Source organism: Heliangelus exortis, chromosome 1, assembly GCF_036169615.1.
Source record: "Heliangelus exortis chromosome 1, bHelExo1.hap1, whole genome shotgun sequence".
Taxonomy (NCBI): Eukaryota; Metazoa; Chordata; class Aves; order Apodiformes; family Trochilidae; genus Heliangelus; species Heliangelus exortis.
In genome coordinates, this window is record NC_092422.1 from 64980838 (window position 1) to 65001136 (window position 20299).

A 20299-nucleotide genomic window follows, 5' to 3' on the forward strand; every position below is an offset into this window, starting at 1 on the left:
ATCTACAAGACTGACTGTGAGTATCAATATGATGACTGCTTTCCTCAGTGAAGCAGGGTATGCTGAGCAAGCCATGCCATGTACACCCTGATGTGCTGAGCTGCCTGGCACATGCACCTAATTTTGCTTCCACAGGCAGGCCCTGTTTCCTCACCCCTATGGAAGCATAATGGGGCCCAGTTCAGTGTTTTTGAGGAGGAATAGTGTTTTTGAGGAGGAAATGGCACTGCTACTTACTTCCAACAGTCTAAGTCTAGTTATGGCTCTTACCAAACTGTACAAAACCCAGACCTGATGTCTTCAGCTTCCTGGTTTGGATCAACTATTGAAACCCCAATGAGTATGCCAAACACAAGATTGTAAGGGTACTCCCTCCTGGTTCTCCTGCTGTATTAATGTATACATGTGTTCACTGGTTACAGACAGAAGAGTGACTTCACTACTGGTGGCTCCAGGCATGTATCTAAGTGTCAGTGATCCCAGGAGCAGGGGACTCTGTAGGGTCAGATGGTCTCCTCTCAGCCCACCAGCTTCCAGGAATCACACTCCTAGTGCTGAACCACAACTCTTCGGCAAGGAAGCTGAGGATCTTGACAAAGTATAAGGTGTTCTGGGGCAGTAAGGCTCTTCAAAGCCAGTCCTGTGATGAACTTTACTTAGACCCATCAGTTCCTTTCACTGTGTTTACCAACACTTCCTCTTGTGTGTCAGATGGTCTTGGATCACAGAAATCCAACCATCTCCTGTGGATGATTGGAGGAACTGGTGCTTTCCCATGTCTTCCTTTGAGACTGAACTGGGATGTGCCCTTAGCTTACAGCTGTACCCACAAACACAAAAGCATACATGGAAACCATAGTTTTTGTCTTACACAACATGCCTGAGGTCATGTAGGAAGTCTATACTGGTAAAAAACTGGGACACATCATCTGAATACCTCCCTGGAGCTCAGTCCACTGGGAGAGATTTACCCTCTCAGTGGGAACAGGATGGGATGTTTGAGAAGCAATTCAATTAGCTTCTTTGAAACAAGAGTTTTTGAAACATTTGGCATGTAGCTGATTAAACTTCTTGCCATGGCTGTAGCTGCCCTGTCATGCCTAAATTCTATGTGGAAATCACTCATGATTAAACAAGACTTTATCTCATATTTTTATAAGCTATTCAGAGAAAGGTTCTGTCTGCCATAAAGAATTATTTGGAAGGCACATTGATTTTTTATCTTGTCAGTTGGATTGCAACTTCATTAATACTGATCTACCTGAATACAGCTACAGGCTTCTGTAGTTACCTTTGCTAAGGGCAGTAGAGCCCATTGTTTGCAAAATCTCCCAAATGAAAAGCGCTGCTAGGAAAAAAGATGCAGCTGAGTTCTAGAAAATAATTTGTTTTTTCTCCTGACAAAATACAGGAAACTGGGGTTAGCTGGAAAGAGAGATGAGAGAGGACAGAATACAAATAAACACTATTTCAATAAGATTGTTAAAGCAAGTAAAACTTCAGGTAATTTCCTCTAATTCTGCCGACAGCAACGGATCTGGTTTTTGTTTTATTTCAAAATAGTGCTGCTGGGGAGAGATAAGCACAGTGAGAGCGCAGTAAAACAGATTTTCAGTGCAGATACCTCCAGAATGCATGCATGCTGCCTCTAAATCTTAGAAGCTTTAATGCTTCAAGTGCTGGAGGGATATTCTGCAATACAGTTTCAGGCAAAATTCCTAATTGAAACTGATCTGGTGTGCAGGCAGGAAAAGTAGTTGTTTATAGCCAAATATTTTCTCACTGTGCAATTAAAATACATTTTCAAAAAATCAAGCTACAATAGAAACCATTAGAAACCCCTAATGTTTTTCACCCACACACGATTGCCCCAAATAATTCCTATTCAAATTCAGGTGAAAGTTATGGTAAGACTTGTGAGACTATGATGAGGTCTGCTCTTGTCAAGTGCTACTATTTTAATGACAATCATAGCAATAATTAATTAGTGCTGCTAGAACAAGCAGATTTCCCTGGTGCGAAGAGGACTGGTGAACAGCTAACTTACCCAAAACAAATTCTTATATTAAGTAAGAGTTAGGAATGGTGACTTACCAGCTCTAAGAAACTCCTCACCACCTGTCTTTGCTTTAAGTTGGTTTCACCGTCCAGGTTAGCTGTTTCTATATGACACAGCCCATCAGGATCACTTGAGGAGAGCAGCAGTATGTCAGCAGGAATAATTTCATTACAGCGAAGCTGCACAAAGTCTCCAACTTCAACTTCTTTCCAGTATCTGCTTATATATTTCTTCTCATTCCTGGAAAAAAGAAAAAAAACAAGCACATTTATGGGTCATATATATAAAAGATGCACAGACTGGGTGCGTCTGATAAGATCTGGTTTGATTTTAACAGGAGTGTAATGCCTTTGGAAGGTTCTCAGGTGCTTTCAAGTTATGCTGGGAAAAGGCTCAGCAGATTGCCAGGAAGCCACTTCCCACAGATTCAGAACCGGGTTTTAGTTCTCAAGGTGCTCTTTACATCCCAGAGGAGCATGTGTGGATGACAGACCTGGCTAAGCAGGGCAAGCAAGGGCTTCACATGCTCACCTTCCCTTCCTGTTAGACTCTGAGCCGTGCATCTGACTCCATGAAGGGGAGGGGGAAACTGTCTGCACCAGGTGAAACGAGTTTCAGACTTGCAGGACAGAGGGGCAAGAGGAGAACTGAGAACAGCCTTGGGCACAGGACACCTGATAGACAAAGTTTTGGAACATCCTCCATCACGCATCCTTCTCTGATGCACCCTTGGAGAGCTTTGTCCAACAGGGACAAACTTGGTATAATGCTGCATCTGATTGTTGGATGAAGGAGCCAAAAGTCCATCATGGAAAGGAATTTCCACAATTCATTACTAAACCTTGAACTGCAAGGATGTGTAATCTGGAAAAGTGCAGTCCCAGCTGCTCTACTGGGAAACGACAGTGTCAGTTCTACAAAGTACTGCTGCAGTAATTCCATCCTAGCCACAGTGTTGTCTGCTACAAAGCTAACTTCTGCTTCCTTACTCTGAGAACCATTTATTTTGGTGTCTAATTTCTTTGTCAATTCTAAGACTAACTCACCTAAAACACTAAAGTGTATGTCGTTCATTTAGGTACAGCCACCAAACCTCTCTAGTCTTAAGGGTCATGATAGTTTGGTGTTTTTAAAAATATTTTAGCTTTCTCTTGAGAGGATGAAGAAAAAGGAACAGGTGATTGCTTAACTAATTCTCAGTAAACTTCAAGGTTCATTTTACTTTCATGACATGCACAGACCCACATACTTCCTTGGCAGTTGTGTAAATGTCTTTTTTCTATTATACTTTTGAAAGAAATTAATTTTAAAGCAGCCATTGGTAAAATACCTCCTGAAAAGGGGAAGCTGCTACTCTGGTACTTTTCTAAGCTGTCAGAAGGCCTTTTGCTGTGTGAGTACTGAAGTGGCTGTCAGCACTGACACTGTCACTGTCACCAAAGACAGACTCCGTGACAGCACTTTCACTGGCAGAATGGCATTCTCATGGGGAGTGGGCTGTGGTGGAACCTATTTTATATTTGTTAAAGTGTGTTATTTTAAAACACAAAAGTAGTAACGTGAACAGATTTGTAACCCAGTGGAAGCATGCAGGTCCTGCCAATGTTGTTACTTTGGAGTTACTGGAAGTCATGCCATGCATAATTCATTCTTGTCCTGCCTTCACCAGCATTAAAGGAATTAGTAACTTAATTGGCTTTTTTTGTGTGTGTTTAGGCTAAGTCCTAGATAATAACATGCCAAGTAGCACAACAAGGATGTGTCAGACCAGGTTTTACCTCCCAGAATTTCATTATAGCCCTGTCCTAACATCCAGTTTATACAGGGAGGAATGAAACTTTTGGCTGTGGTTTCTATTTTTCATAAAGCCTGAAAAGGATTAGTAAGAGCCAAGTGTAAAACATGATAGTCTAACAAAGACAGGGATACACTGTGATGAAACTAGCCATTCCATTCCCTTCACACGTGGGCTGAAACCTTTTAAATTTTTCTGCTAATGAGTATAAATTGCTTTGAAACCCAGAGTGTCATAATGCAGTACAAGTCACAGCACCACAGATCAGAATGGTTTGTTAACTGTGCAACCTGTAATTCCAGATCCCTTCATATCTGGTCATTGCACTTCACCCTTTTCATGTAACTGTGAAACTGGGTGATGTTCAAATGCATGTACAAAGAGTGGAAGTATAGAAGTATGATCAGGATAAAAATAGCAAGTAGTCCGATGCTATGCTATAAGTGCTACAATTTTTTCATTTAAGTTCTATTGTTTTAAAAGCACTGCTATTTTAGCATTTCCTCATCTCTCACATGCTTAGCAACTGCCACAATTATATACACTGTGGCAGGAAGGGTGGATATTGAGCAACACAAGGCCAAATGGCTCTGCTGGGATAAATGAAGCTGTTCAGCCTGGAGAAGAGAAGGCTGCAGGATATGTTATTGCAGCTTTTCACTATATAAAGGGGGGATATAAGAAAGACAGAGAGAATTTTTACCATGGCTAACAGTGTTAAACTGAAAGAAGGTAGATTTAGGTGAATCATAAGGAAGAGATTTTTTTTATGATAATGGTGGGACACTGGAAGATCACTTAGAGAAGTTGTAGAACCCCACTATTGGAAGTGTTCATGGACAGGTTGGATGGGGCTTATGAGCAACCTCATCTAGTGAAGATGTCCCTGGGGCAAATTCCCTTTCATCAGACTCACAGGAACAATTTAGCCCAGAATTCTACTTGATCCAGCTCTTTGCTAACAAGGTCAAATAGTGGATGGAAAATTACAGTCCACATGGAAATATACTTCCTAATCCTCCTTGGTCAGGATAGCTTTATGTCTTCTAACACAGCCTTGAACTCAGCCTTTTCTCATTGTGGCCACTTAATGGTCACTGCAAGAACTCCCCACAGAGTAAGGAATGAAAATGTCTTTAGATGGGGTGGTTATAGATGCACTACAAATACATTGATCCTTTGGGAGCCTTCCTTTGACATGTTCAGCCTGCTGTTCTGAACATGCAGGTTAGATTATCTTGAGACAACTGCCCAACCTCTACCCAGTACAAAACCACCATGTGATCCTATTGATACAGTTACAATTTCTTTATTGATTTCTGTAGAGACAGGACTTTGTCATCCAAGTTTTGTATCATCTACTAAATGTTTATTCTTGCTGGTATATTATGCCAATAAATTTAACAAATTATATGATTACATGAGAATTAGGAATGCCACAGTTCTTACAAGAAAAATTCTGTCTTTAAAATGTTGAGTTCTCCTTTGTGTTTGCAAGGTGTGACAAACAAAAATGCTTGATTTAAATTTTATTTGAAGTTGAGGGATTCGTGCAGTTTTTCTCCAGTATGTCCTCACAGACAATATTTTTCCAGACCCTCTTCAGAATATATGCATCATTACATGCTTAGTGTTGTTTTCAAATGGTTCAGTACACTTTCCAGCATCAGAACAAACCTAACATTTAAGCAAATGCTCCGCTTGAGCTCTTCACAGTAATGGTGAGGTTTGGAGGACTCCAACATTTTAACACCTGGGACTGGAATGGATAACAGATCCCAGGGACCACCTTGTTGCACCTGCAGGCATTTGGGTAATGGACACCACACACTATGTACTCTTACAGAACATCAACAAAATGCAGCAGTGTCTTTACTCATCCAACAGTCAGTACAATTTTTTCCTGCCAGTGTCTCCTCTCTCAATACACCTGACAGGTGCTTCTTAAAGGTCTTCCGTTCTCTGGTCTTTAATATCCTAAAATAACTGTATTTTGCTGTCTTTCCTTTTATAATTACACAGCTGATAAATCAGTGTTTCAAACACAGATGCCTTGGGCTAGTTCTATGGGACCCTGCCATTTATTCTTGCTTTGTTGTGACTCTGTCACTGCTGTGTGGTGGATGACAGTCCTCTGCAGTCTCAGCACAGGGTTTCAGGATCTGCTTGCAAGGGACTCTACAACAACAGCTTTTTGCAAGTTTTAGTAAACATCACACAACCTCCTGAGATATTTTGTCAAAGGGCTCAAAGAATTGTGGCAGGAACACTGGGCTGGTATGCAGCATCTCAGCTGGAGGTCCATCCCTCCCCCACGGTTGCAGGAAGCCCTGCTATGGGTATTTAGGCATGAAGGTTACACCCCACAAGTCTGGTTCTACATGCCCTTGCTTATCACAAGCCTCAAGATACATTTTAGTACCTATAAGAAACCATAGGCTGATGCTTCAAGAAGCCAAAATTACGATGAACCACAGGAACAGGTCAAAGATACTAATTCTTATCTTCCAAATCTGGAGAATTAGGTAAAAGTTTTCCAAATCAATATGGTATCATGAACCACTTCAATTCTACAACAAGAACTGATACTGTTGGTACTCTCCATGATGAATGATTAATTTCAGACAGTTCTGCCCAGCTACTGTAACATGTTGTTTTGGCCTCATATTAAAACTATTGAGCCTCTTGCACACAACCTTATCTTTATCAACTCCTTTGCACGAAAACACTGTATTTGTCAACTGTGGTTTAAACCCACAGTCATGGCCACAGCTGCACCAACATGAATACTGCCAGCCAACAGCAACTGTGGCCTTGGCAGTAGTCAGAATCCTCCAGAGGCTGATGCTCTTTTGCAACAATGAAGTGTGATTATCTCAGCACATCCACTTTCAAGTGCCCAAGGGAGTCCGAAGCCCCAGCAAGTGTATGAACATAGAGAAAATTACTTTACTTGCAATGAAGAATTTGCATTACTCTACCTGCTACATATCTTTGACCTATGCTCTGTTTTGAAACAGACTAAGCTGCAGATTTGTGCCATATTTGAGTTAGCTGTGGTTAATACCAAAACCAAACCAAAATATATTTACTTTTTTTTTTAATTTAAATTTCAGTTGTAGATTTAGAAACTCAGAAACTTAGAAATTACATTTACTTTTCCCATCAACCATGCTGATCATGCCCTGTAACAGTGTAGAAATAATTGTTTCCTTCTTATGAATAGCTTTAAAATGTTTTTGGTATAGTAGGAATTATTCAAAATAGTTGTACTTCAAGGAAGATTAAAATACTACACATACATAAAATATAAAAGGAATCTTCCTTCTCTCTCTCTCTCTCTCTCTATTTTTTTTTTTTTTTTTTAATGTCTGGGGAAAATATCACAAGCAGTACTGCTTGGAAATGTGAAGGTCGTGGAGCTGTAATCTGTTCCACTTGTGCAAGGCCTGCATACTAGAAATTTTTATGTTAAATTGAGAAGATGGGACTACTAGGAAATCATTTGCTTCCTTACCTTCTCCACTGACAAAAAATGAGTAGGAAAGGCTAACACAGATTTGCCCCACCAATTCCAGTCAATGGTTAGGGCATTTGTAACACTGTCTTATTTAGTCCCAACATAGCCCCCTATCACCAGGACTTGTAAAACACATTTAACAACAGGTAGAGGATGTTCTCCTGCACCTTTTGGAGCTTTCAGTCCAGCTCACATAGCAAACCCTACCCAGGTTGCAGCTGAAACCCAGAGGTTCTCTCAAAACATCCAAATGAAGTGTTGTTTCCCAGTCCAAGCCCATCCGCTGAGCTGCTTTTGAAGTAACAATTGTCTTCACTTCAAAGGAAATCAGAATCCTTTGCTTTCCCTGCCAGCTGAGGTTGATCATTGAACCACTAGACTTGAAAAGCAGCACAGCAAGAAATTACGTCTGTGGAAGAGGAAAAGCCTCCACAACAGACAGGTCAAAGTGTTCTTATGTACAAGGTATACTTTGGAGCTGCTCTTGATGTCTGCCAGGTCCTTACTTTCCACCTGAGGAGTTAGAAATAGAGTGGGGTAGCACTAAAGAACATATCAGGTACATCTCTGCCCACAGTGACTCAAAATACTTTGAAGTCAGCTGGCTACAATTGCTGTACCAAGTGTCCTGGTTAAGACCGAGCCAACAAAAAAATTAAAAATTGAGGCTAATGGGTAGGGAACAAGAAGAGCACCAACTCCAGCAAGATAACCTTAAAATTTAACTCAAGCACAGTAGTCCCAGAGGCCAAACTCTCTTAATGGAGGCTCCAGCCTGTTTCTCAATGGGTCCTTCACAGGCCCTCCATACAGTTTTCTGAAATCCTCATTTCTTTCCGTCACTGGTGCCCTTGCCTTCAACCCTCTACCTCTCCTCCTGACACTCCTGCAAATAGGGCGTGGGGCTTCCCACTAACTGAACCCATAGCACTCTGTTGACACCTAAGTGGCAAGCAGATTTTTTTCATCATTCATCACAGGCTACAAAAGCAGAGCTGGTGGACAACACTGAAACACACTCAGAAAACCAACTGTGTTATAACCACTAACAAGTGTGATTTGAAAACTACAGGTGTCACAGATCCCTGACTTTTTTAAAAAAAGAGCTACCTATTAGACCAAGGCATATCCTACACAAAGTCTGAACATGCTAAATATCTATGGGAACGCACTGAGCACCGCATGGGTACAATTGCAAATGTTGTGGCAGAACGAAGGAAAAACATGCAGCGCAAGTTAAGGCCAAAGCAGGTTACATAATGCCTAGAATATGTCTCCATTCCACCCCAAACGATAACATCTGTTTCTGTGCAAATAAATCATGAAGAGGCTCTGAATCTGATGTTAATCAGACAAAACAGATTAACAGACTGTGTTCTTGAGAAACATTGAACAGAACAAAGTCTCTCCACGACCAAAGTTTCTAAATAGACCGCTTAATCTTCACATTATTTTAAGGGCACTAAAAAGTTTTTTTGTTTTCATGGACCTTTTTTTATTATTAGCAAGTGCAAACGTACGCTGCAGTTGGTAGAAACAAGTATGTGTAAAATGACAAGGCATAAAGATGCCTTTTAATTAAATTCACACTTTCTGAAAACTGCTAATTTTTCTGTTACAAGTCAAACATCCTACGAAAAAATGTACCCAAGAAACCTCAGGTTTATAATGTGGAAGTAATAATTTAACTTCTCTTGGCAGTGTTCTCTGCAGTATACACCATGTTGAAAGAAACCTCACTATTGTTCACTATAATGAAACATTTACTACTCGGAATAAATGATTTTTCAGCCAAGAAACTTGTTGCGATAACAACATAAACCATAAAAACAGAACATGTAATGAAAATTTACACAAACAGAAGAAAGAAAAAGTTGTCTTCCAGACCACGATTTTAACACTCTAAAATTGTTTCAGAGAGACATCCACTATTAATCAGTATGATTCTTAGCACTCCTATGTTTATTGCCAAAAATGCTTATAAACTCCTGTAACTTTTCCAGTAAACAGATATATTAGGTGAGATATTGGTTATATTTATATTGGTTATATTGGTTATATTTAGCAGAATAGACAAGTAATGCCTAGTATTGAGGCTTCCTAAAATGGTTAGCACACAAAGGGTGGAAGAAGTGGAAGAATGGCCTGGATGTAATTTGCATCCAGTCCTATAGACATTAAAGCCCACCAGCCAGGCACCTCCATACTAAAGCCACAAAGCTTTTGATAATGTGATATATGAAAACTTCTCTTCTGAACAAAGTAATGCAACAGGCACTCATCTTCAAATGTCTTCTTCCTGAGCATCACAAAACACAATCTTTGCACTTTGACAGCATTTCTTACTGCTACTCAGAGTAAAAAAAGATGGAAAGGAGACTGCTACCACAGCCAGGTAAGGTTCTCATCCTGAATTTCAGGACCATCACAGGTATTAAGATTGAATATTTACATTGCAGTGTTGTTCCAGTCCAGTGCAAAAAGAATCAGCTGAGCTTGTGCAATCATTGAAGAAGAAACCATCTCCTGCCTAAAGGAAAGCTACTGAAATTATAGATAGATAATGAAACAAATCTCCTGTATCTGCCTCTGTTTTCTAAACAATCAAAGAATAAGCAGGAACTCTTTCAACAGGGATCTTATGTACCAAATTTTGGTAAGATATGAGCTCTAGGTAGAAATCTTTCAGGTTCCTTGTCCTCTAAAGCAGTAATTAATAGCATGAAGACACTCAAGAAAACTTAAGACAAGTGCCTAAAATTCAGATGCAAGCTAGACATATAAATTTGGTGGACTAAATCCTCCATTTGGTGCTCTTCCACTGCATTTAAGCCAGTATAATCATTAGGTGACCATTTCAAGGGAGCTCTTCATCTCTGAACAGTACTTTTTAAAAGGTAAAGTTAGCATGACTCTGTAGAGTTAATGAGGGAAATCCCATTGTTTAACAGGTTCAGGCACTTCAATGGAAATGTTTTTCCTCTTATTCTTCTAGTTCCACACACCTGCCTACTTTGCTATCAGAAATGACTAACCCAGGCCATAAAAATGTATTAATATATTCACCATGTATACACAAAAAGCCATTTGTAAAGAGAGGTGCTTCCTGAATTTTGAAAAATCTTTTTTATTTTTTTTTTTTAGCTAAGCATCTAACAGCCGAAACAATTTTTACCACGAAAGGTATTTCCTGCTAATTAAGTACATGGCCTCGATGGAGCTGTTCACTGATACTCAGTTTGGGGAGTTATGTTTCTCCACCAAACTATGTCAGACAAATACAACTCCTTTAAAGCTCTGAAGCTCACGTTACCTAATCACCATACAAAAACACTCCAGAAGTTAACATAGTTATCTATTTTATGTTAACAAGACAATTAGTGAAAAGGATATTAATAATTCACCACTTTCATATTTAAAAGGAAAATCAACATCTCAGATTGAGGTATAAGTGTTCAATCTTCTCCAGTTCCTCCTGAAAATAATAAAGTTTTGCATTTTCCTTCCATTTCTGTTCTTGTCTGGGGAACTTCCACCCATGACATCCTTCTCATCTGCATGTTCTCATCTGCTCTTGTCTGGACAATTTGAAGTTCATGTTAAGGACATTTACCTATCCAAATACAAGTGCAAAACTTTTAGTTTTAACAACCAAATGATGCTTCTAATTTTCTTCTATCTGCTATTCCAGAAATTATTAGCTTGAGCCCATACACAAGATCTTGTTACTTCAAGTGCAATAAAAAAGTAAACAGCTTAAAGAGCTGGGGATGATTTTAAAACAAAACACAACAACAAAAAAACCAACAAACGAAACCCAAAAAACCCCAAAAACAAAACAGAAAAAAGACCTTGCATGTAATATTTGAATTTTGGATGCAATATTACTGAAAACATCTTGCAGAAAACCAAGTTCGATGCTACTATAAAGTTGCAGAAGATGTTCCTAGTTCTTTCTGTGTAATATGTGGATTACTGATCTGCAAGGATACTATAAGCATGTTCCGTTGTACTCATCTGTCAATTCTTATGAATTTTAACTCTAGAGTTACTAAGGAATTACTTTCCTCTCTGTCTGAGGACATGCATTCTTTTTAGATTGCAGAAATAGGGAAACCTGAAGCTCAGGCACACTCAAGACACACTCTGGAAGTTCCTGCTGGCTAGGAGACAAAGCAAACTGGACGCATCTGTGGGCTTCTCTGATGGTCATGGAAGAAAGGTTTGGCTGGATTTGTGCACAAACACTGGCCTTACACTGAATGCTGACTTGTGAATAAGAGGCCCCAGAATATTCAAAACCTGCCCAAAATGTGTTTCACAGTAGCATCTGGCCAACTTTTGTTGATCAGATGCTGTACGCTGCTTCTAGAGCTCTGTCACTGGTATGACTGTGCCCTGATGATACAAACTCCCTGTGGTCTGAGATAACACTTCCTTTGCTCATGCTCCATCACACTTACGTCTTACTAGATGGCTATGGCCCTTCAGAAAAGAGGTCAGAAATTTCAGGGTAACTGGGTTCTGAGAAATTTCTTCTTCATCTGGAGGAACGGAAGAATCAGTTAAGGACCTTAAATATGAACATAAATGTATTTTTACTTAAGGCCTTTTTTTAGTCCTTACTATGATATCTTATCACTATTTCTCCACACAGATTTTTAAACCCAAGTGCTATGAGGCCTCTCAGGAGAGACTTGTGTGTCACCAGTAACTGCACCAAACATGGAAGAGCCAGAGGTTGCTGCAGTGCTCTCTCCAGTGCTTGTCCTGATAGCCAGAGTGGAAGAACTGCCTGACATTTTCAACTTAGATCTCACTTTGTGAGGAGCAGTATCAGTATAAATCCCCAAGGACTCCTTGATGTGAAACATAAACATCTATCTCCAGCGTCAGGATGTTCCCAAGAGTGAAGGAGCAGTAGACGGCATTACAGCTAAGAAGAATCCTAATTTTTCCACATAGCTGGCAAGAGAACAGGCCTTAACTTGTAGTTAGGGCTGATATGAAATACACAGTTGAAGTTTTAAACACAGTGACTTATCCTAGGCTATATGTAGCCAATTTGTCTATATTTAGCCATTCTCATAGGTTATGCAGCCTGTTTTTACATTTCTGGATCACTGCTTGCCCCAGCAAGACAAGAATATTAATGTGGGGAAAGGCAAACAGCCTCGGGCTGTATCTTAAGAGATTTTTAACTTACGATATTGTTCTCAAAACAAGATGAAAAGCTCTAACATTCTGGTATAAGTTTATAACAAGGTGTTTCTCAAGAATGCTTTCTTAATGAAGACTGATAGGGCTGTATCTAAACTGGGACTTGGCAGCACTTGCCAATATTCATGACAGAGTGCACACACTGGGTTGGATCCTGAGTTAGACTGAAACCAGGATGTGTGTAACCCTCAGTGTGCTGAGCTCTAGGTCCTGATTCAGTTTGAATTCAGCCTCATATAAGGCTGTTTTACAGAAATTCAGAATATAGAAATGTTCCACACTTCTATCAGAGGAGAATTAGAAGACCAAACTCAATGCAAATCATATGCAGTGATATCAATCTTTGAAGGTTTGAGTCAAAACAAGTATGTCTATGGATGCAAATTTTATGTTCAAAATCCTTGATGAGAGTAAATAATAGAGAACCATATTGAAGAAGTGAGAACCACGAAATGCAAAATTCTACTATTTAAAGGAAATATAGGATGTCTTTAGTAACATTTGAGCAGTTCAGATTCAACAATTTGACTACAGTTGGTACCTACCTATGAAAAATTCAGGATAATAATTAATTTAATATTTTCCATGTCATTTTGTCTATACGGACAGCCCATGTTTTCACACTATCTGTTGTTTCCCCTGAATTAAAGATGTTGGTCTTCAACTCATTAATATTCCAGACTTAACTGAAGTCAGTCTGTGAGTACAGTTTAATATAAAACACAAAGCTAGAATAAGACTTTTCCTTTCACAAATGTACTCCTTTCCCATCTCACTAATCTACAATCAAAATTAGTATGAATTGTAGTCACATGAGTGGAATTATAAGATAGTCAGCTAACACAGACAGCACATCTTAATCTGTTGACATGGTTACTCAAAAGATTTGTAATTAAGGAGCTCTGGAAGAAAGCAAGTCATCTTTGCCACTTCTCCACAACTACTGAACTACCACCAATAAAAAGGGCAATACATCATCAATATAAATTTTGACAGACTCTTTCCAGTTTACTAGTGTGGTGGTGCAGACCCCTGTGTTCACTGAGCCACACTGCAACATCAACATCAGTCACCACTGTCCTTGTTCTAGTTACAAAACAAGAGAGGTTGGCCTAAGGTTGTTCTTGTTTCCATAGCACGTGCAGCAGGCTGATACCAACCAGCACTTTCTGATCTTGCCAACTGGAGCAGTGAGCTCCAATCTGGGACCTTTTCATCCTAGTGCAAACACAGGGATTTGGGGCGATGAGGCACCCCCTGACAGTACCTGAAACTCTGTTTGCAGAACATACCTGAAACCCCTTTCTGCTCAGAACGTGGGCACACTCTGAAGGTTGCCAAAAACTGCCTAACCTGCATTGTGGCTATCATGGAAAAATACTGACCAAAGTCAATCATCTTGGATCCTACAGATGTTGGTCTTATGAAGGAGGTTCTTTGGAGCTCTCCGGGATCATGTCGAGCTGCTGCCCACATCATGTGTGTTTCACGAAGGAAGCTGGTTCATCCCATTGAAAGAGTAAGTTGCCAGCCACTTCTCTTAGGAACAGGGAAAATCAAATTATATTGAGCAGGTATAATATGACTCTGCTGGGTAATCAGGAAGGGGGAAGAACGCTACTTCTTTCGTGATATTAAGTACCAAAAAAGTACCTCTCTATCTCCATGTGCACGTACACAATTTAGTTTAGAAACTTTGTTGGAATTTTACTTGAACCTCTGTATTGATTCTAACTGATTCTAGATTATTAAGCTATTAGAAGATCATATAATCTATTTTTGTGATTTGTTACCATACTGGTAACCCTTGTCCCATGAGAAGAATTGCAGTTTTTTTAGAGAGAACACAGGACTTCAAATTAGCTGAATTTTAACACAATCTAACTCCAGTTCTTAAACTTACTTTGAAGACTTTTTTCTCTCCCTTTTACATAACCATTTACATATCTCTATTACTCAAAATCACAACTGAGGGTCATTTTTCACTCCTTTGTTCCTCATCATAAAAAATTACCATATCTTAAATGCATGCCTTTCTTTCTATCCCTAATGCCAAAATTGTATCAAGCCACTCGTTTCCAGTACCTGCCTCCATCCTTCTTATGACCTTCCTTCTCTGACCTCAGCAATTACTGTCTTTGAACCTAGTGGCTCCTCCTCCCTACGTCCTGTTGAAAGAAGAGTCCTCTTCAAAGCACTTCTCTTATCTAGCTTTTGTTCCACCTCTGTAGATGGTGATCTTCTTTCTTGTCACCCCTTGATTGAGGTGTATGTATCTTTTTTTAATCACTCTTCTTATGAACAAAACACTTTTCCACACATTACATTGCAGTTAACTGTGAGGAGAATACTTTGTAAGGAAGACACCCCAGCTTGTAAAACTAAAACTGAAAGTCTCAGTTGCAATCCAGCTGTGATATGGGTCTTAGTCATCAAAAGGAAAATAATACTCCATCTACAGGTACTAATTTAGACAGAGCTGCTTTGTAAACGTATCATACGCATTCTGAAAATGCTTTCCTGACTATCCTCAGAACAATCCATTTCTTCTGTAAACATATGTCAAGAGTTACTTGTGTCACTAGGACAGAAATTCAGTCTTCTAACATACAGCATGTCACATCATCAGCAGGCTGCTGGCTTATGTACTGCCTACAGCTTAGTCTGTCTATGGAGGCAAAAGCCACACACCACTGACACCTTAAGAAATCCCTGACCTACTCTGCTATTTGAGATGTGGTATTAGAGGAAGAGAGTGGTGTGAGACAAATATATAAATTCTTCAGGGTTTAACTAAATATTGTAATATTTTTTTAAGTGAAATCCAAACAAATAAGTTTACTTGACATGTTCAGACTTATATTCATTTTTCCTGCATAAAAATTAGCAGAATGTTTTGTGGGGCCCAGGAAGGCATCTTCAGACGTTGTTGTTCAAGATGAGAAAAAAAATTGCTCTTGGCGCAAAACCTTGTTTGAGAACTCTATGTACAGGACATAGTTTTCCTTCATATTTTCGAGCAACAGGACTAAGCAGTAATAGTGACATGATCTTAATCTGAGAGGCAATGCCATAGGCAGCCCCAAATTCATTCTGTGACTACAGAGCATTCCTTCATAAAATCCAAATTGATTAGAACAACAAAGAAATTAAAACCACTCTGTTCTGCAAGGGTAAAAGTGTCTGTCACACACATGTTGATTTCCAACATACAGTTTACTGTGACATATTAATTATGTGAAGATTTAGCCTCTGGAGGGTGTCTAATGAACTATGGGAAAAGGTGGCATCCTCTAGCAAACATTCTCTAGGTGTCTACAGCCTATGCTGCTGCCCATATACTACTCCATCACAGCTGGCAACCCACTGGACCAGGCCAGTGTTTGTAATGGTTCAGCTGCTTTAGTCTAAGGCAGTACCAAATGAGACTCCTGCAAGAAACTCCATTTGGCACTTTATGCAATGGAGCCACATTTGGGAAAGGTACTGTCTTAGTTACAATGCAGATAATATTCAGTTCAGACTACACAAGGGCTTCTAGCCCAGTGGACAAATTCATCTTTAACAAGTAATACAAAATATGTCTCTCCTTTCTTCCCACCTCTGAGTAAGCAGATCCCTTCCAGGCTGCTTTTAGAAGAAACCTGATTTCACATGAATGTCTCAGACACAGACAGCAGAAGACTCTGCTGGATGGGGACAGACAGATGATAAGAGGTACCTCGGGTACAAACATACAGAAGACGAAAGTGTGAGGTGTACCTGGGCTAAAGCCTGTAAAAGAGATTAAAAGCAGAGAAGGGGAACTAATGGCCTGCTAAGGGAAACCTCCTTTAACTTAAGCAGGAGAACAGAAATTCTGGTTTTGGAAAAAATCAGTCAGCAATTTGAAATGGGGAGAAACTAAAGCTGGCTGGTAATAAAAGGTTGTTGCTTCTGTGACACTACATTTGCTGGGGACTCCTCAGATTTGCTGAAAAGACTGCAAAGCAGTGCAGTACTTTGTAGCTCTGTCTTGAGGATCTACCACATTAGTTTTGAGATTCTATCAGTTTGCAGGGCACAATGGTCTTTGGAGATGCAGACTGTGAAATAAATTCACATTCTGAATATATGTTGAGGGCTGCACTCCTGCAGTATCTTTTATTAACACAGGAGACAAAGAGAATGTAAATTAACTGTTCAAATTCAGTTTCACACACAGGCCATGCTAGTTGTCAGAAAGATAACAGCAGAATGTTGTATTTTATTGTCAGTGTTGCAAAGATCCACCTCAGAGTAGCAAGACGTGCTCAGTTTCTCCCAAGAACCCTAGGGAGGAAAGACAAATTTCCTTACTTGTGGCTTTCACAGACAGCTGCAGCTCATTTGGTAAATAATCTTGACTTCTGTACACTTAATGACATATAAAACTAAAGGAACCAGCAATGTTTTTGTATGTGTGATACGTACAATATATCCTATTACACTTCATTACCTATCACATTTTGCTTCCATGTCAGTTCATTTGGGAAACATTACAGAAACTATACAGATCTATTCTTCCTGCTTTAATTCAGAATTAATTTGAATGTTTTTTTTCCCTTTTACTCTGTTATTCCTGGTCTAGCATAATCTATTGCATATAGAACAGAAAATGTAAAAAGGTGTTTCAGTAAGGTTAAACACTTATTTTCAGCAAATCTGAGAAATTTGCCAAAGTTTAAATCCAATAATAATGTCAACTATCTATGGAAGTGAATTTTCTGTTTTCTTTACCCATGGCTCCTATTTATACAAAGATATGCACTCTTTTCTTCAAGAAGAGTCATATGCTTTTATATTTTTCTAAAATAGCTTAGTGGAAAAATGAGAAAAGATAGAACTGTCTGGAGACTATGACTATTTTAATTGCTGGTGTACCTCATTCACCTCTATGCCTAATGTTCATCACTTAACAAGTTACTGTATATGTCTTTGTACAGAGGAATAACTTTCTATAAAAGAATCTACTGACTGTATTATTACTTAATAGCATTTAGCCAGCTTTTAAAAAAAACAAAAATACTCTCTTGCAGTCTATGACAAACTGCAGAATTTATGAAAAGATGTGAATTATTATGGTGCTTTCCATGATGAGATACATGAGTCTGGATTTTGCCACCAGTGTAACAGAGGATTGTACAGATACACTCAAAATAGCTTTCCTCAAGGGTTGGTAGTGGGACTGGCACTGCTTAATACCTTTGTTGGCAGCATGAATAATGCAAGTGAATGCATCCTCAGCAAGTTTCTGATGGTACTAAGCTATATTGTGTGGCTGACATGCTAGAGGGAAGGGATGTGACCCAGAGGGACCTTGAGAGGCCTGAGAGGTGGTCCCATGCCAATCTCATGAAGTTCAATATGGCCAGGTGCAAAATATTGCCCCTGAGTTGGGGCAATCCCAAGCACAATTACAGGTTGTACAGGGAATGGATTGAGAGCAACCCTCACTTGCGGATATCAGCTGATGAGAAGCTTAACATGAGCTTGCAATATGTGCTTGCAGTCCAGAAAGCCAACACTGTCCTGGGTTGCATCAAAAGAAGCATGGTGAGCGGGTCAAGGGAGACGATTCCCCTCTACTCTGCTCTTATGAGACTGTACCCGGAGTACTGTGTTCAGCTCCAGACCCCTCTACTCAAAGAGGACATGAAGCTCTTTGACCCAGTTCAGAGGAGGGACATGAAGACGACTAGAAGGCTGGAACACCTTTCCTATGAAAATAGGCTGAGGGTTGGGGCTGTTCAGCCTGGATAAGACAAAGCTCTGGGGAGACCATAGAGCAGCTTTACAGTACCTGAAGGGGCCTTCAGGAAAGCTGGAGATGGATTTTTTTACTAGGCATGTAGTGATAGGACAAGGGGTAATAGCTTTATACTGGAAGGGGGTAGTTTTAGATTAGACATCAGGAAGAAATTCTTTAACGTTAGGATGGTGAGACACTGGCACAGGTTGCCCAGAGAGTCTGTGGCTGCCCCCTCCCTGGAAGTGTTCAGGGCCAGGCTGGATGAGGTTTGGAGCAACTTGGTCTGGTGGGAGGTGTCCCTGCCCACAGCAAGGGGATTGGAACCAAATGATCTTTAAGGTCCCTTCCAACTCAAACCATCCTATAATCCCATGATTCCATGAAAATCCTCACTTTTCTTTTTTTTAAACTTAAAAAAAGAAGTGGGTACTATGAGTTTCAAAATTTGCAATAATATTTTTAGGGTGCCAATATATGTGAAGAAATACATTAAGGGCCAGAATGAATAATGATGACAAAAGAAACACAGGCCTCTCAAACAATCATGTGTCAAAATTCTTAATGATGACAACTGCAGCTTTTTTTGGCTGGCCTTTCTGGCAATAAACAGTTGCAGAAAAACACCTGCAAAGACATAACTCTAAATGTGATTACATTTCCAAAAGCTTAGAAGTACAAGAAGAGAAAGTTCATAAAAGTTGGACTATAATTGCTCATCAGTATAGTATGTCACAAAAGCTTTCTGGAAATGTTACTTTTAATAGTATCAGGTGTAAAGAGCACCTGACTTACAAATTACTGAAAGGACTGTTGACATAGATTAATAATAAGTGACAGCATATAGAGCAGTGACAGAGTCATAGAGAAATGCTTGATTAACTTCAGTTTTAGTCACCATCAAAGCTAATGACCTGTAGGCACTGATATGAACCAAGGTAAACCAGACACATCAAATATTAAGAGTACAGGACCTGTAAGGTTAAGTTTTCTCCTATCTTCATTATTACACAAGCATAGCCATGGTAAATTAAATTGATGGTTTTATGAGCATTAGGCTGTGTTCAGTTTTTAAGACAGCTCCTCCTTTCAAAGCAAGACTGCTCAATTCAGTGCTTGTAGAAAAATGCAAGATACTCAGGTTAAGTACAAGACCTTTCATCCCTGTAAGCAGCACTGAGGAATCTCTCTCCTGAACTACCTCTGGAAATTATGTGTATGAAGAAGAAATTAAGTGAGCTACTAAATACAAAACAAATACAGAAGCATGGGATCACAGAATGTGGGTGGAAGAGGGCTGTGATAAGCTCTGGTCAGGTCACAGGTCTAGATGACAGCGATTAGGATGTGAGAACACACCAAAGATCATGAGTATCGCTCAGGCTTCATGAGGGTGTGGATGCCACTGCTATCTTGAAACACGGCAGTTGAGGGTTAGCACAATTTGTAGCTAAACACAGAGATTTCTGCTTCTCTTACTGCTCTGCAGTTTGAAATATTGCCAGGGACCTCAAGAGTGGAATGAAAGGGATGAGAATCTGGGCAGAGTTCAGAGAACACAAACATGGAAAGGTCTTTAGGAGGAAATATAAAAATAACTAAGTACGTTGTACTGTGCATCCAAATCAACTGCAGAGATGTGATAACCTTACAAATACTGGGAGCTCTTACATGAAAGAGTGAAAGAGAATTTTGTGCGGCACAAAGGGTCACAGACAGAGAAAAAGAATCTAAGTCCATAAGGTATTTTACATTTGAGCAGCAAATACATTAACATAGACTACCAGACTGGGACTACTAGACAGACACTACTGTCATCCTCAAGCAGCACAGCATCCGTATGTGTTGATTTGATTCACACTTGAGGAAGGGGGAAAGGCTGGATAGCCTGAGCTCATCCTGAACACTAGCAGAGCAGAGTACTTCATGTTTTCCCTG

The 20299-nt window shown here is 39.7% G+C and overlaps 1 protein-coding gene across 2 annotated transcripts in view; it reads right to left on the reverse strand.

Annotated features, from left to right (window-relative positions):
• ATP10A (ATPase phospholipid transporting 10A (putative)) overlaps positions 1–20299 on the reverse strand; it is a 112199-nt gene that overhangs the window by 65939 nt on the left and 25961 nt on the right. For both annotated transcript variants that reach the window (XM_071746492.1, XM_071746481.1), the window contains exon 2: positions 2095–2299. In XM_071746492.1, coding sequence (XP_071602593.1) covers positions 2095–2299 — 205 coding nt within the window. The remainder of the gene's footprint in view (positions 1–2094; positions 2300–20299) is intronic.